This window comes from Micropterus dolomieu, linkage group LG17, assembly GCF_021292245.1.
Source record: "Micropterus dolomieu isolate WLL.071019.BEF.003 ecotype Adirondacks linkage group LG17, ASM2129224v1, whole genome shotgun sequence".
NCBI classification, from domain to species: domain Eukaryota; kingdom Metazoa; phylum Chordata; class Actinopteri; order Centrarchiformes; family Centrarchidae; genus Micropterus; species Micropterus dolomieu.
Window position 1 is genome coordinate 38,815,397 of NC_060166.1, and position 18,368 is coordinate 38,833,764.

Genomic DNA, 18,368 nt, shown 5'->3' on the forward strand with positions numbered 1-18,368 from the left:
TAACATCTGAAGAGCTCAATAAGCGTGTCTGGATGAACAGCCACGCCACGCTGAAGGTGAGAAGTCAAGTAGAGAAGAAGAATTATTTACTATATATATATTTTTACATCTTCCTCTTCACACAGACGTGAAACTGTTTTAATTTCAGCAGCGGTAACCTAACGTGACCTGATTTCTTCCTTTCTTGACATCAAAAGTAAAGACAGCGCCCCAAATAACCTCACGTCCAAAGACAAACTGCTTCTTCAGTTTCAAAACCACATACGGCATTATTTATCAAACCGGGTCGGACTGGATGGATTTAGCGCGAGGAGGAAACACATGTGACGACGGCCGGTTTTCAAAATAAGGCGTCTGTACAGGATGGAAATAAGATTAACTGGATTATATTCACAGAAAGTATAAAACATGTTGCATCTCTCCATTAAAAGTAAACGGACACATGTGATTTAATTTACCGGAGCCTTTCGGGGCCCCGGACCCCCCCACCACAGTCTCTGCACATCCTGTGGGAATCACTCTTTAATTTATGCAATGGGGGGGAAAAATGGCATAATTGTGAATGTACTTGTTCAGTATTCGGCAAATTTTCTCATTTTATTCAGTTTCGGCCAAGATTCACGTTCCAATGAAAACAATGGAGTCGCGGTGTTGGTCGTTTGTTTTGCCCTCCAGGTCACTGCGCATGTCACGTGACTGAAAACTATTAATTGGACAGACATTCAGTTCTTAGCATCGTCATCTGTGGTGATTTTCAGGTGATCAAACTGAAACGTTTGCCTGAATTAGCTCTCCAACTGATCCCAAAACTGGGAGCTGCTGAAGGCAACAGCCAATATTAAACCAACTACACCCAATTTCCCTACATGACGGCGTAGCTTCCTCCACGTGCTGGATCCCAAGTACCGTCACGTTTTCAGAATATTGGCATCATGCTGGTTGCTCGGTTCTTGTGACACCCCTACTCTGTAGACCGTTCAAGTTTGTGTGAAGTCGAACATAACGCAGTTTTTTTAAAATGATATTATACAAGTATAACTATGAACATGCACAGTAACCGCTGCTGGCGTCAAATCTAACAACCCACAAACAAAGCTGCAACAAAACGTACAAGAAGCTCACAGACATTTTACTTTTGGAGCGAAGCTGAATGAGATGCGATTGGTCTGGATGGCGACACGAGGATCAGGTGATCAAAGTTATCAGTGTGAGGATCAGAGGAGTCACCTGGTTTGACCTGCAGCCTCCAAACTCATCAATAAGGCTGAGACACGGCCTGCTGAGGATGACGCTGATAAGTTAGATAGCCGGGTCCTGCTAATAACACCTCCAGCTGTCAACGCGCTAATGACTAGTAATGACAATAAAGACTCAGCTTCCCATGGGGCCGCGGGCTCATTACTGCAAATAGGAGCACGAGTGCGAGATACACACATGCTGTCCACGTCGCTCTCTAAACACACACACGCTGAAGCTAGCACACTCCGGTCCCAGGGGACTCAATACCCCAGAGTTCATAGCGGCGTGCTGAAGCAGGAAGCAGAAACCATCTGCCACAGTCCTGCTGTGATGACGCGCTGACGCTTTCACACGTGCGGGTGTGAACACGAGTGTGATGGGGGGTTTAATAAAGATCAGAGGCGGAGCAAAGGTTAAAGAAGACGAATGTACAGAAACTCAAGTGTACCGACACAGAAAAAGGTTACAGGTCAAAAAGAAAAGCTTTGATTCATCTTTACAGGAATACGAGTCCTGATGCCGACATTTAGAGAGCAGGGAGGCCGAAACATAAAGCCGATACCAAAATAAGGAACATTATTCCATGCAGAGCTTTAGGGCGCTGTGACCCGTCCACCAATGTGTCCCTGAGCAAGACACTTAACCCCTCGTTGCTCCAGAGGCGTGCGACCTCTGACATGTCCAGCAATTGTAAGTCGCTTTGGATAAAATCAAGTCAGCTAAATGAATAAATGTAATTTAACCGGCACTGTTGAAAAAGCTCGTTAGGAGCCAGCTGTTCATTTTTTCAGAAAGTATATATTCTGTTTCAAGTCTGTTTTTACGCTAGCCAAAATTAGCATCCCAGTTAATACAGGGCTCGACAGTAACGGTGGCCCGATGGCCCCGGGGCCAGTAAAAAGCAACGTCGCGACAGCTGAACTAGAAACTCACTGGTCCACAAAAACATTAGTTAGTATTAGTATTAGAGTGAGTGTGAGTGCGAGTGCGTGGGGGGGGGGGCGGTATATCAGTGTATCCCTGTGTCAGCCTCGTCAGTATGTGTGGATGCCTTCTGTGATGTGCTTGGTGTTGGGGGGCTTTTATTATGTTAATCGACTTGAAATGGGAGAGGATGAGAGGTGGTGTTGATGGTGGAGGACGGAGGAGTGGAAGTGATGAATATTTGTCCTCCTGTCAGCTTCAACTACCGAGTGGAGGAAGTTGGCCAAGGTAAAAGTTAATGTCCAAACTTCAGTGGCCCTCTTTCACTAACCAACCAGGTTTTCAGTTTCAATCAGGGGCCCTTATTTGTGGTTCTTACGGTCTGATGATTTTAGCTCAGTGCACTGGTATTTATAAACAGGAAAGGATCTGAATCAGTCATATTTATTCCTGCCTTGTACTTCGGGTACTAATTTACTCCATGGTTCAAATGATCCAACTACAGCTTCTCAAATTCTCAAAGTTTTCTTAATCTTTAAGTTTTGGACTGTTTGGTCGAAGCTACTTGGAAAAAGTCACTGTGGGTTGTCTTGTCATGTTTTAGTTTTTGACTTGATGTCTTTAGGCCTGAGAGAAACAATGTTTTATTTAGATAGCCTATATTAATAATTTGAGTTGAAATGACATAATAAATGTCTTTCTTGAATGCTTTGTTGACTATTCGACCACACAGGAAAACATTAAACGTGTCTGATTACAATAATGACGTCCGAGGTGCGGCGAGGAGCTCGGGAGCCGTGACCCTCTCACAGCAGGGGGTTGACGAGGCTCCATAAAGGCCCCGTCAACACGCAGATTTGGAAAACGTGTCGAGGCTGTCCTGTCGACGCTACCTGTGGACTATCCAACGAAGGTTAAAATCAAGGGCAACTGGACTTGGTTGAAGATACTGGAAGACGTTTCGTCCCTCATCCAAAGGACTTCTTCAGTTCTGACTGACTGGCAGGGAAACTCAGCGGGTGTAGATGGTTTGTGTTGTCGGCATCTCAGGTTAAATCGTAGATGAACATCTACACCAGGGTGGAGAAGCCGTCATTGAACAGGGGAGGGGGTCTACGCCACCACTTATCCCCCACTTACAATGCTGTCCTTTCATCACTTCCCAGGAAACTCAACAAACGTAACCTATTGGCCTCAGGTGAAGATACCAACGATGGTCGTTCAGTCTCGGCCTCAGGTGAAGATACCAACGATGGTCGTTCAGTCTTGGCCACAGGTAGTCTTAACGACCGTAACGACTGTCGTCACAGCAACAAGGAACACTAACGAACCCGCGGTATCGACGACCCGGGCCAACGACCCCACTGAGGTTAGATAGCTGAGTTTCCCTGCCAGTCAGTCAGAACTGAAGAAGTCCTTTGGATGAGGGACGAAACGTCTTCCAGTATCTTCAACCAAGTCCAGTTGCCCTTGATTTTAACCTTCGTTGGAGAACTATGACCTGGATGACTGAGAATCTTCAGAGATACCTGTGGACTAACGAAACACTCTTGCAGGTGTCTATGTACCAGCCCTGTGACAGACTGCCATCCTCTCCAGGTGTACACCACCGATCTCAAACTACCTTCGCTTAGGGACTTGAACGGTCTTAGAGAGTTAGTGTTGTTGGCGTGTCCGCTTTCTCATACAGAGCTCTGCAGCTGTTCGCATTGCTTCAATAGAAATCTTCTCATGTATTCCACCAAACTTACTCTTTGAATGTAAAATGACTTCCTGTTTGTCTGGCGTCTTCCTTCCCCTCCCTTGTCTCTCTCCTTTCATCTTCTCCCCAAACTCTAACGCTCTTTCGTTCATAGTCAATCTCGGTTCTTTGAGCGAGAGGCCTCACTTTGAGGTCGAGCCGTTTCTCTCAAAACCGGCCTGGTTGGGCCGATCTGGGCCAAACAACTTCCCTCCTGCTCTGAAAGTGCCAGCGTGATGATCCTGGCTGAGGTTGTCGTACTATGAGCGCACAGACATCGCTACTATACAAGCCCTGTACAACATCAGCCCAATAAGGGCCTGAGCCGACAGACACGGGCCTTCAGAACAAGGTGCTTTACAGCTGCTGGTTTTATCCCGTACTGGGACGGTTCCTCAGGGCTTTTCCAGTTTAAAACAGATAATCATCTCCTGAGAAACAGGAAGCCCGGAGACTCTAAAGGATTTTTTCTAAATGAAGAAGAAGCAGATGAAGGTCACAGGAAAGTGGCTCCCCAAATTTGAAAGATATGGGAGATTTACTTTTATCTTGACTAAACTAACTCCTTTAATGTTGTTATTTAGCTTTTTGGAACGAGCTCCACATATTTCAAAAGAGAAGAAATGCATTTGTTTTTTCTGCCCCTGTGTGGTGGGAGAATATTACCTTTTAAAGATGTTAAAGGATGGATGGAAAAAAGGAAGTGGATATAAACAGCGGGGAGAAAGAAGAAGAAGAGGAGAAGAAAACAAGTTGAGAAACGCCAGTTAAGGAGGGAGAGAGAAAGAAGAGAGGAAGTAGCCGATCAAAACAGTGAGAGGAGAAGAAAGAGGGGGAAGGATAAACAGAGAGAGACAGTTAGGAACGCAGCGTAGAGAGGAGGAGGTGAAGAGAGGAGGAAAGAGGGAGTAAAGAAGAGAAGGACAAGTGACAGAAAACAGGACTAGAGCGGAGATTGCAAGATAAAGTGAAGTATGAAAGACGACGGGGGAGGAAGGAGAAAAGACGAAAGAATGAGGAGGCAAAAAGGAAGGGCAAAGTAAAGGGTGGGTAAAAAAGATAAGAAAAGGAAGCATAGGGGGGAGAAAGGACAAATCAAATGAGATGAGAGAAGGAGGGAGGAAAGAAGGGAGTAAAGAAGAGAAGGACAAGTGACAGAAAACAGGACTAGAGCGGAGATTGCAAGATAAAGTGAAGTATGAAAGACGACGGGGGAGGAAGGAGAAAAGACGAAAGAATGAGGAGGCAAAAAGGAAGGGCAAAGTAAAGGGTGGGTAAAAAAGATAAGAAAAGGAAGCATAGGGGGGAGAAAGGACAAATCAAATGAGATGAGAGAAGGAGGGAGGAAAGAAGGGAGTAAAGAAGAGAAGGACAAGTGACAGAAAACAGGACTAGAGCGGAGATTGCAAGATAAAGTGAAGTATGAAAGACGACGGGGGAGGAAGGAGAAAAGACGAAAGAATGAGGAGGCAAAAAGGAAGGGCAAAGTAAAGGGTGGGTAAAAAAGATAAGAAAAGGAAGCATAGGGGGGAGAAAGGACAAATCAAATGAGATGAGAGAAGGAGGGAGGAAAGAAGGGAGTAAAGAAGAGAAGGACAAGTGACAGAAAACAGGACTAGAGCGGAGATTGCAAGATAAAGTGAAGTATGAAAGACGACGGGGGAGGAAGGAGAAAAGACGAAAGAATGAGGAGGCAAAAAGGAAGGGCAAAGTAAAGGGTGGGTAAAAAAGATAAGAAAAGGAAGCATAGGGGGGAGAAAGGACAAATCAAATGAGATGAGAGAAGGAGGGAGGAAAGAAGGGAGTAAAGAAGAGAAGGACAAGTGACAGAAAACAGGACTAGAGCGGAGATTGCAAGATAAAGTGAAGTATGAAAGACGACGGGGGAGGAAGGAGAAAAGACGAAAGAATGAGGAGGCAAAAAGGAAGGGCAAAGTAAAGGGTGGGTAAAAAAGATAAGAAGAAAAGGGAGCATAGGGGGAAAGGACAAATGAAATGGGATGAGAGAAGGAGGGAGGAGGTAAGGCGTTAAATGAAAGGAGGGAAGGCGTTAAATGAAAGGAGGGAAGGCGTTAAATGAAAGGAGGGAAGGCGTTAAATGAAAGGAGGTAAGGTGTTAAATGAAAGGAGAAAGGAGGTAAGGCGTTAAATGAAAGGAGGGAAGGCGTTAAATGAAAGGAGAAAGGAGGTAAGGCGTTAAATGAAAGGAGGGAAGGCGTTAAATGAAAGGAGGGAGGTGGTAAGGTGTTAAATGAAAGGAGGGAAGGTGTTAAATGAAAGGAGAAAGGAGGGAAGGTGTTAAATGAAAGGAGAAAGGAGGTAAGGCGTTAAATGAAAGGAGGGAAGGCGTTAAATGAAAGGAGGGAAGGCGTTAAATGAAAGGAGGGAAGGCGTTAAATGAAAGGAGGGAAGGCGTTAAATGAAAGGAGGTAAGGCGTTAAATGAAAGGAGGGAAGGCGTTAAATGAAAGGAGGGTAAGGCGTTAAATGAAAGGAGGTAAGGCGTTAAATGAAAGGAGGTAAGGCGTTAAATGAAAGGAGGTAAGGCGTTAAATGAAAGGAGGTAAGGCGTTAAATGAAAGGAGGTAAGGTGTTAAATGAAAGGAGAAAGGAGGTAAGGCGTTAAATGAAAGGAGGGAAGGCGTTAAATGAAAGGAGGTAAGGTGTTAAATGAAAGGAGGGAAGGCGTTAAATGAAAGGAGGGAGGAGGTAAGGTGTTAAATGAAAGGAGGTAAGGCGTTAAATGAAAGGAGGGAAGGCGTTAAATGAAAGGAGGGAGGGCGTTAAATGAAAGGAGGGAAGGCGTTAAATGAAAGGAGGGAGGAGGTAAGGTGTTAAATGAAAGGAGGTAAGGTGTTAAATGAAAGGAGGGAGGAGGTAAGGTAAATGAGTGATGAAAACCGGGGTAAAGATGGAGGTGTGGGTGGATGGAGGGGCCTCTGTCCCAAACAAAAGCTGTGGTCAGGCTCAGCATCTGCTTCACCCCCCCCCCCCATCAATCGTTTGTTTTCTCTCCGGGTGACAAGCGACAGCGGGCCCCGGCCTCTTCAATGTTTGGACCCCTGTGCGTGTGTGATAGAGAGAAAGAGGCCTCTGGGAAAAGAAAGAGTCTGTGTTCATGTCAGAGCTGCAGGGCTGGATGATGCGTCTGAAAGCACCAACGCCGCATCAATGAGGGAATTTCATCACACGTTCTTATCAGATTTAATTATATGAATATAATAAGGCCGGAGCCAAATACAGTGACAAGATTTGCCCAATACTGAACAAGTACATTCACATTTATGCCATTTTCCCCATTGCATAAATTAAAGAGTCAGAATGAGCTTTTTCCTCAGTGTTTCCCGCAGGATGTGCAGAGACTGTGGTGGGGGGGTCCGGGGCCCCGAGAGGCTCCGGTAAATTAAATCACATGTGTCCGTTTACTTTTAATGGAGAGATGCAACATGTTTTATACTTTCTGTGAATATAATCCAGTTAATTATATTATTTCCATCCTGTACAGACGCCTTATTTTGAAAACCGGCCGTCGTCACATGCGTTTCCTCCTCGCGCTAAATCCATCCAGTCCGACCCGGTTTGATAAATAATGCTGTAACATGAAGACTTCACAGCCTCTCGTCAGGTGAGGCGACGGCGTAGGGTAGGGGGCTACGCAGAGGCCACGCCGGCTCACTGCAGACTGTCACTGTAAATTATGCAGGAAGTCATACTTTATCTACACTTCAATGCACATTGGTTTGGTTTTCATGTGTTTACGTAAGGCACTGGCTGCTATTTTAACGTTTATATCGACACCATATAATATAAAACTTAGTGAAATGCACATGAGATTTGTTGACAAGAAGAAAAAAAATGGACACTTACAGTTAAACTAGGGTTGTGTAGCAAAAACCTGGTGCCAATATGGAACCGGTTCCTAAATGACCGGTATCTACTAGACTTCATTAGAGAACCTCATTTCAGTGCCACTTAAATATAAATATTTTCCCTCTGGTGCTCCGAAACGGACATATAAAGCGACACCACTATTCACCGCAGTGCTAACTGTAGCGTCCCTCAGCGAAAGACTACGAGACGACGGCCGGCCTCGCTCGGTCTTTAGTAATGCTGCGACAACACGGGCTGACGGGAGCCGCAGCGTACGCCAAATAAAACAAACCTGGCTCGACAGGGTTAACTTCTCTTGCTCTTCTCTCTCTATGTCCTGAGGATAACACGCACATGCACTCGCCCAGACCACCACGTCAAAAGAGTGTGTGTGTGTGACAGCTGTGACGTTTACATCAGGTCGATCTGCCGGGACTGAACCCGCCTCCAAACGAATTGTGATCGCCTGCAGATACCAATAATTCCTCCATCAATACCTCAGCATCCCGGAGGCCCAGTCCCGCCCACATTCCTCCTTCTGTTCATGAGTCAATCAGTCAATCAATCCGTCCATCCGTCCTTCTGTCCATCTACACATCCATCTTCTCCAGTAAGTCTGTGTCCTCACCAGACTTTGACTTCATTCACTTTTTTTGCAGTTTTAGTTTAGCCTCAGTCTAAAAACAGCAGCACGAAGAGAAAACAAGCCGGCGGCTGTAAACAACACATCAGCTTTATGAGCTGTGGAGCTCGGGGGAGGCAGAAACCAGGACAGACATGCAGACAGATGGAGACAGACGAGAGGGAGAAAGAGAGGAGAGATGGTAGTAAAGTTACGGACTCAGAGGGAGGAGAGAAGAGATGCAGTTTTCTAGTCAAATGAGGACAAAGTGGACATCGGGGGGGGGGCTCTTTATGATTGATTCAGGAGGAGGGATGTGTGCAGGCAGGAGACACAGACTGCACCTCTGGGGGAGAGAGAGGTATTGATCAAGTGATTATTAGTAGCAGAACTCGTCTAGAGGGGGAGTCAAATCGTGGCAGAGCGACCGGAAGATCTGAAAGTCCAGAAGCTCAGCTGCAGCAGTCCACATAAATCTGGGTTAATGCTAGAGCTCATCACTCATCAATTAGCGTTTGTCTAAAAATCACGCTTGTGTTTACTGACTTGGTGCTGATGTTGTACATTAAAACAATTTTAAAGACCGACCGGACTTTTTCAGTCCCGAGAATACCTGGGCTTTGGATCGATGCGGAGTACTGATCCAATACCAGTGTAAAATGAATAAAGCTGTATTCCTCACTGTGAGGAAGAGACTGGGAAAACTTGGTAAAACTAAATGCTATGCGTAATTGTACAGATCGGGCCCCTTGTCACAGATACCCGATGCAGATATTTCAGTTCTAATCGGGCCAATTAAAACTCTAGCAAACTGCTTCCTGGTTAAAAATTCATCCAGTTGTTTTTAGGCCAGGGCTCGACAGTAACGGGGGCCTGATGGCCCGGGGCCAGTAAAAAGTAATGTCTAAACTAGTAACTCGCTGATCTGATCGGGCCGGTGCAAAAACATTAGTGTTTAAAACAAATAAATTAGAAACTCAACATCCTGCAGTTGCTTTGCAGCTCGTGGTGCACCGTTGTCCAATCCAGATCTGCAGTTATGTAACGAGTGGCTGTCAAATTATTATTTCTCTAATCTCAATCAAGCGGCGGCCTCTGGGTCTGAAAGAGAAACCATGCAGAGGGAACTGAAACCTGCATCCTCTCTAACGGTCAGCAGGGGGCGACTCCGCTGGTTGCAGAAAGAACTCCGTTAGAAATAAAATGTTTCTACTTGTCAGCTGATTTATTCCCTCAGTAAACACTTTCCTGATGAGTTTCTGGTCTCAGTCGCTAGTTTCAAGTCTTCTTCAACACAGCGTGATGTTCATTTAGTAAATTATGGTCCCATTTAGAGGAACAGAGACCAGGAAGCAGGGGAGGCTTTAGGGCGGGGCTACAAACTGATTGACCGGTTGCTACCATGGCGACTCGTGTCAGGAGAGAGAGCACGTCATGTTTGACTCAGTGTGTTTTGTTTTAAAAGTAAATTGTTTTGTTTTTATAATTTTAACGGATCACATTTTAGTTTAGTTTTTTTATATCCAGGATGTATTTAACAGTATAACATAACTTATAAGTCTTTGGTTTTGTTGTAACACTGATAAATAACTGTTGGAGGAAAGGCCAGTAAGTTTCAAACCCACTGGCCCGGTGGGGTTTAACGTTGAGCCCTGTAGGCTAGAAGAACTGGAACTGAACATTGAGCGTGCAGCTTGTGCAGCCGTCACATGACATCATAAGTGGAGATAGCGTGGGGGCACTGGGGCGGCCGACCCAGGGCCCCGGGTAGGTAGGGGCCCCGCTACGTGGCCCGCCAATGTGTTGTCAATTGCTTGCAGAAACGAATGCACAAAAGAATTGCACGCAGGTAACAACCACCGCTGAAGATAACGGTGCAGCCGTTCTGGCTCCAGGCATTTCAGAATAAGAGCATTTTGCCTGCCTGATCTTACTGACACATTTAGATGTTGTTGATTGAGTGATGAGTGCTTGCTTTTTGACCTTCTTCTGTGATTAAGTAGGCTACGAAGTTAAATTGTTTATTTTTTATCTGTTTAAACTGTGTTTATTGTTGATATACGATCAGGGTCTGCACAGGGCATTTTATTTTGTATATGGCGATGTATTCTCTCCAGAGAGGAGCGGAGAGACGCTTCCGGTGCGAGCACAAGCATCGACTAGAGTGGCTGCGATCGGCTTCGGCAGCTGCGACGCAGACGGACTCGGTGGACTTTCGGAGTAAATCCGGGGTGATGTAAACTTGGCAGCAGGTGGGCCCCGTGATGAAGCTCCGCCCCCAGTGTGCTGAGAGTCTAGCTCCGCCCCCGCATGACATGAAGTAGATTTAGAACATTTTGTCTGTTTCGTTGTTAAACTTTTTATTTTTGAGTTCCACTTTACTGCCCTCTTTTTCAGTGAGCGATATCGTAATTTAGAATTGAGACTCATGTTTGATGACGTCAGTTTCATCATGTCTCGTCTTTGTCGCGCGAACAAAACTTTGTTGATGAACACACTTTGTCAGAATCATCTGTGACAAATCTGATGACTTGTCTCTGACCTCCTGTCGGCGTGAAGCTCAGTCCGCTGCAGCCGAGTCTCTCTGGGTAAACAACCAGAATGTAAATGTGTGCTTTGTGTTTTTTAGCAGTGAGATGGGCAGTTTGGGGGATGAATGATGGGACAGGGGCATATGGAGGGTTGGTGCGAGCGGTTGGCACTGCCACCGAGGCTCTGTGGAGTGATCAATCATTCAGACAAACACCGACAGCGACACGCGCCTCGCTGCCAGGGCGTCAATAACAACATAAGTGTTCAGTAGAAGACGGAGGAGGAGGCCGGTGTTTGACTGAGTCTCCTTCACACGTTCCCCCGAGTCATATCTTGAGCTGACGGTTAACGGTACTATCGATTTTCATCAGTTCCTCGTCTTGTTGTTTTAGCAAGGACTCAAAAACATTTAGATGCATACTGAAAGAAAGGATCTGATTTTGTTCCTCTGCTCGTGTTGCTGCAGAATATAAAGTCCAACTAAGTTCAATTTGATTTGAATTAAGAGTAAAGTATATAACTGATTATTTTGACTGATTGCAATATGATTTACTATATTTGAGAGAATGATGAGTTTTCCTTAATTATTCACATTTTCATTTAAAAACAAAAACCCATTCAGATGGGATTTTTACTGTAATCTGTACCAAACAGAGGGCTGGACGATATGGCCCAAACTGATCTCACCATTAAAAGTTTCATATCTTTTGATATCTATAATTATCACGATAAGTATCAAATCTTTATTTCTTTCGAGTTTAAAGGCTGATTTTTGCTCCAAGGTGAAGCCACCTGATGGTTAATTGTGGTTTAAACTTTTCTTTATGGCCAGAACACTTGAGGCCAAACAGAGGATCACTTCACAAATCTGAGGCAGAACATTCAAAACAAATATGATCAAATCTTTGTCAACAAAAATGCACGAGTAAAATTAAGCCAAACCTTTTTTTGGACCTTTTTCCTCAACACAACAAACATCTTAATAAAAAATTCTAAAAAGTCCTAAGTCGTGTGTGTTTCAAGTGAATAAAATCAAACATTTATTGAATCAATAAACATTTGAACATTTGTTTTGTTAGTGAAAAAAATATCACGATAATTATCGTTATTGTTTTATTGTTCAGCTCTAATCAAACAACGACGTCTGGACAATCAGTCAGACTTTATTTGTATTGAGCCTTTTGTGCAAAACAATAATAAAAGTTGCTTGACATTGTGTTAGTAACCAAAATACAGCAATAGAGTCAAACTAAATAAAATGATAAAATTTTATAAAGTAAAAACAAATAGAAATATTGAGATCAATAAAAAATAAATTAAATTATTAATTCATTTCTTTGAAAATAACTTTTTGACTCGTCCACAGCTCCTCTGGGAGGCTGCGACTCACTAACAGCCGGCCATATCTACATTTACACTTGTGGCAGACGCTTTTATCCGAAGCGACAGCACAAGATCTACAACGGACAATACGTACTAGTAAGAACTAATGGCATGTATCATCGCATCAATAGGGTAAATGACTAGAGTTAACAAAAAGTGCAATCAATACAAGAGCATTGTAAGGGGAGAGAAGAAGAGCACAGGAAGTGCGTGTTAGATATCTAATTTTAAATGGTATTTTGACACATTTCCCCATTAACAAATACTGCACCTCCTGCAATTTGAAGATTATAGTAGGCCATCCTGCCAATTTTGATAACATATCAATTAATTGTTCAGCCCTAATTTAAATCACTCACAAATCTGTGTTCCAAGAGTTTCCTGGCAACAACATGTTTCAGACTTCAAGCACGAGACAGAAATAAACAAAAAGATCAGAATGGAAAATCAGACACGAACTTGTCAAAAAGAACCATAAGATCACGCCCTAGAAGCAACCTGAAGCGACAAAGTAAGAGCTGTCGAAACCTTTATAGAAATGAACAACAATCCAGACCAACACGTGCACACAAGTCAGTGAAGTTCTGCATAAATAAAAAGGAAATATCAGGGTGTTCGCACTCACCTCTGTCGAACTCATCTGGAATCTGAAAGACGAGAAAGAGGATTAAAATCAGGTCAATCAATCATCAGCGCTGACCGTAAACATCATCACATCAGGACCAATCAGCGCGCGTAATGTGAAACACAAAAATCAATCAGTTTGCGATAGATGGTTAAACAGACACGCGGTTCCGAAGCTGGCGGTCAGTGGGAGTGTTAGAGCAGAAGGAGGAGGAGCAGAAGAAGCAGAAGAAGAAACGGAGGAAGAGAAGAACAGATGATGCAGGAATGAGAGAAGGAAAAGACAGATGAAGCGCTGGTGGAGACTCTGACCCGCAGCGTGCAGCGCTGGTGAAGGGCTCCACCTGGTGGCCATGAAGCAGACTTTGTATTTACAACAGCAGGTTTGTGGCCTCGGTTAAAGGCCAAACAAACCTACCAAAGTGTTTTCACTTCTCTTGCCTGGCCAGACCTCTTGCGAGGGCTTAGAGGACGTTTGCAGACCGTTTGATGCACATAAATTAGACAAACTTAACACAACAAAACATACATTAAGCACATACAAGGCAACTTAGCCAGTGTAACTGAAAGCACCGGTGTGGGCCTGATGCGCCTTAAACAAATACTCAACATTAACCGTTTGGTGGCCATTTCTGTACCTGAAATAAAACTTTTTTTAGAATTCAAAAAATATGAAAGATATTCTGACATATTAACACACGTAGCTATCAGGATCAGCTTTATTTCAAAGTAGTGTTTTGAGGTGCTACACGCAGACAGAGCTGTTCACCCTCAGACAGCACTTTTCAGGAAAAAGAAGCACAGTCCTGAGGTTAAAATGCAGGAAAAGTCCCTGAAAAAGTTAAAAAGCTCCAGCAGGTGACTCATTTAAACCCTCAGTTCTCGGCGGCTGTAAAGCCGATGAGGGAGAACGGTGAGGAAGACGGAGAAGGATCAAGCTGCGAGAGCGCTGAACGAACCTCCTCTCATGAAAACTGGCAGCGCATTGACAATACGTCATTAGAAGGGAAGCAGACGCTAACGCGCGTGGGAGAAGCGACGTCAGGGGCGGAGAGGTGTGAAAGAGGCCGTTAAACCTCATCAACACCTCGGTACGACTGCAGAGCTGCAGCCTGGGAGAGCAGGAGGGGGACGGGTTCCCACACAGTCTGACCAGGAAATAAAACCCAAACCAGTTCAACACAGGCGATTCCACCATATGGGAATTTACCACAGGACAATCATCTGGGGCACAACAGCAAGTTAAAAACAAACACTTTCAGACATAAAATGAACACCACCACACGCGCACAATCCGACCCTCACATAAAACACACTGTGCGGCGGCAGCAGCTCGGAGGCCGGCACACTTTGTCACACCAAGTGCGCACTTTGAAAAAGAAAGGAAGGAGCGCAAAAGTTCAGTTCTGACACGTGTAGCGTCCACTGAAGGACAGGAAGAAAAGGAAGGTGAGATAAGCGTGCAGTCTCAACAGAACCTCCCACAAAGAGCCGCGCGACATGACGGAATAAGTAAAAGAAGCAGCTACCATGCCACAAGACTACAAATCCAACAGGAGCATCATCTGCCAAATCATTCCAGAAAAATATATCGCCATAACAAGCCAAGGTAAAATAACTACATGCAGATCTTCAATAAAAGCATCCAGCGATGTTTGAACATCTTTGTGCTGTTATCACGAGATCAGGTCACATCATTCGATATCGATGATTATCACGATTAATGTCAAATCATTATTTCTTTCCAGTTTAAAGGCTGCTTTCTGCTCCCGAGTGAAAGTTAACTGTGCTTTTAAACTTTTCTTTATGGTCAGAACAAACACTTGATCACTTCATCTATCTGAGGCAGAACATTCAAAACTATTAAGTGTTTTCAACAAATATGCACGAGTAAAATTAAGTTAAATGTTTCAGTCCCTTTTCCTCAATATAAATAAATATCTGTTGTATGTAACAAGGAATTAAATCAAACACTTTTTGAACATTTGTTTATTGTTCTATACTGTGAAAATCATCATTACTGTTTAATTGTCCAGTCCTACTTTGTACCCAGAATCCCTCAGGGTTAGCAGCTGCGTCTAAACTACGTAAAATGTAAACGTAAAATGTTAAATGTTTTGTCTTTGCCGACGTGTTTAGGCCCAGTCTGATCTGGTTAAACTCTCGTTTCCCTCAGTTTAATCTGCTGGCTGTTTCATTGGTTTAAGCAGACAATCCCATCTGTTCATTTATAAAAAGTTTATGAAATACTTTTCCAGAACATGTACTATATTGTGATACCATACATATCAATATCACAATATATATAATAAAGTGATATTGATATGTGACAGGATTTGTACATTTAACAAAACATTTAGAGCTGCAACGATTAGTGAAGTAACTGATCGACAGATTTGGCTGCTTTTCCTCATCTCACGTTATTGTAAATTTCTTCTTTCGGGGTGTTTTTGTTTTGAGTCACTGGCATTTTTCACTGCTGTTTTTTGATGCTTTTTCAACCAAGCAGTTAATTAATTGACAACATAATCATCAGATTAAACACATTTCTCCTATTTATTTATAAAAGGCATTTGGAAACGGAAATTCAAGTTGCAGGCGATCTGATGAAAAATCTTCTTACGGCATCGAGGCTGTACGGAGATCGCGGCCTTGCCTCAGATATCATGAAAGATGAGAGAAGTGTGTCCTCACTTCCTGTACCTTCACCTCACAGCCTCCTGAGAGAAGCTTGAACTCAGTAAGACGTGGGAGGTGGGAGAAGTGTGCCTCCTCGCCTTTGAAGCGCTTCAGTCTGCCTGTTGGCTAGACAGGATACAGCCAGACGCTTTATAATGTGTGAGGACCAGGAAGGACAGTCCTGGTTCCCGCATCCTCAAAAGGCTTCAGAAGAGAACTCACCAACTACACAAATCTGATCCTGGTCCCACCATCACCATGAAACGGTTTCTTTTTTAAGCTCATTAAAATGATGGCGTTTTGGGAGTAGAATCCCAACATGCAGACACGCTGAAACGCAAACCTGACTTTCAAAAACAACCGGTTATGTGCTGTGATTGGCCGATGAGGGGGAAAAAAAGAAACCAAGGTTTGACCCGTGTCGGTCCGAATGGGGTATTATTGTTACGCAGGTGACCTCTGACCTCTGGGTAACAGTAGTAGGTTGAGTGAAAAGACACTCCCTGATTCATCTCAATTTTCTGATCAGCTGATTGGTCAGTTTGTCCAAGCAGTGCACAGAAATGAAATCAATAAAAGAACAAACTTATTCTTCATCAGCTGTCAGTTTTCTGTATATTGACGAGTGATTTTAGCGCTCTGTTGAGTTCAACAATCCTCCGTACTGTCACGCGAAGCCCAGCCAGGATCGAAACACTGAAAACCACGGCCAATATTTTTATCATTCATAAAGAGAAAAAGATATTAACTATGAAGAGAATTACCTAACAAAACCCAACCAAAACAAACATCTTAATAAAAATATAAGCCCTAACTCGTGTATGATTCAAGTCAATAAAATCAAACATCTATTGAACGCTGTTAAAGATGACGTTACTGGTGGCACTACACAGTAATAATATCTGATGTCACACTGCGTTGATCTTTTTGAATGAACGTGGTCTCTCTCTATGAATTCAAACTTTATATCTGATCCGTCTTCTGCACAGCGTCACTGTCAGCATCCTCTCCCCGCTACAGAGTTCCTGTGCGATGAATGATGACCTTTAGCACCTTTTACAGATTCTGGGTCACCTGCAAAAATTGCAGAGTGAAAGAAAAACATCGTATTTGGTCCGGAGCAAAGCAAGTGAACTACGGGGGATTTCCTGCTCTAAAATGCGTCCTAAGCAAGCAACAAGGTCTTTCCACTTTCAGCAAGCTGTAACTTTATTACCGGAGCAGAAGCTGGACGACATGCAGAGACCGCACACGCTCCTGTGAAGTGTTGTCTTTGAAGAGCGGGCACACGCCACACATCACAGCACTGCTGAGCAAATGTCCTCCGTGAGGACACGAAAGAGCCCGAGGAGGCGAGATAAGTGTGGCGCAGGACGGCCGCCACGCCGCCGCGAGAAGTGTGTCGTCTGCTGGGGGCAGGATGTTCCTCGTGACAGGATGTGCAGGTGAGATAAGTGTGCTCTTTGAAGGAAGCAATCCTCCCCGACTGTAAGGAAGTGAACGGAGCGGAGACATCGACAGTTCACCGTTCCCACGTCCACACCTCGTCAGCGCCGGGTTCATTTGGCCCGAGTACAAATACGTCAGGGCTAAAGATTCATTTTGGTGACTCTTAAACCTGCAACTTTTAATTAGAATTATGAAACTGGACTTCGATCAGGTGACCTCGTGCTCGTGATCACAGGGTTATGGATGTCATGATGGTTCATCACTCTGGATGTCAAACTACGGAACCATTTCACGTTCAAGAAAAGAAAATAGCAACAGAAATGAACCAGTTATTGTAATGAGTCTGCCTTTGTGCTGCAGGATGTCGAGTAAAGATGATGCAAATCAGTTCTCGCTGAACGACTCTTCTTCTTTCTCGGGGCGACGGCTTCTTTGTGGCGACGACAAAGAGCGCTTAGCAGGAAGCCATCCTGAGACGTTTGGCTCTTTGTACTAACAAAAGGATCCTAATGTGAGAGAAGTGTGCCCTTTGAAGCGGCTCGTCTTCCCAGACCAACGCCTCCAACAGCAGATCCAGGCAGAGAGAAGAGAGACGGGGACCACAGGACAGTCAGCTGTCATATAGGAGGCCGTTTGATGAAATGAGCGTCGTAGATCCAAGTTCTTGACTTCAGCTTCTTTAAGATGTCACAAAAAGCACTTTTCTGATTTTAGTAATCACTCTAGGTTGATTTTAAAACTACAAAGATGTGATTAATATTATCTGATGCACAGGCCCCTGTTTTCAATCTCAGGTCAAATCAAAAGGTACGCTTGCAAGCTTTATGGAGCTTTCAAGGGCGGCAACGAACGCTTATTTTTATTATCGACTACATTTTTATTTTATTAAAATTTTCTTGATTAAAAGATTAGATGTGTTTGATCTATAAAATGTCAGAAAATGGTGATAAATGTTGTCAATGTGCTTTTTCCTCAGTTTTTCCTGCAGGATGTGCAGAGACTATGGTGGGGGGTCCGGGGCCCCGAGAGGCTCCGGTAAAGTAAATTACATGATTCCGTTTACTTTTAATAGACACATGTAATATGTTTTATACTTTCTGTGAATATAATCCAGTTAATTATATTATTTCCATCCTGTACAGACGCCTTATTTTGAAAACCGGACGTTGTCACATGTGTTTCCTCCTCGCGCTAAATCCATCCAGTCTGACCCGGTTTGATAAATAATGCTGTAACATGAAGACTTCACAGCCTCTCTTCATACTAAAGAGACAAACTGACAGGATAAAGTCTCTAACCTGCCTGT

The 18,368-nt window shown here is 43.9% G+C and overlaps 1 protein-coding gene and 1 long non-coding RNA gene across 4 annotated transcripts in view; one reads left to right on the forward strand and one right to left on the reverse strand.

Annotated features, from left to right (window-relative positions):
* The window catches only part of timm50 (translocase of inner mitochondrial membrane 50 homolog (S. cerevisiae)), a 48,732-nt gene that overhangs the window by 11,676 nt on the left and 18,688 nt on the right, over positions 1-18,368 (reverse strand). For all 3 annotated transcript variants that reach the window (XM_046074311.1, XM_046074310.1, XM_046074309.1), the window contains exon 4: positions 12,936-12,957. In XM_046074311.1, coding sequence (XP_045930267.1) covers positions 12,936-12,957 — 22 coding nt within the window. The remainder of the gene's footprint in view (positions 1-12,935; positions 12,958-18,368) is intronic.
* Positions 10,159-11,003, forward strand: LOC123986182. Its single transcript, XR_006828807.1, has 2 exons — positions 10,159-10,244; positions 10,513-11,003. It is a non-coding gene; the product is annotated as an uncharacterized LOC123986182 (long non-coding RNA).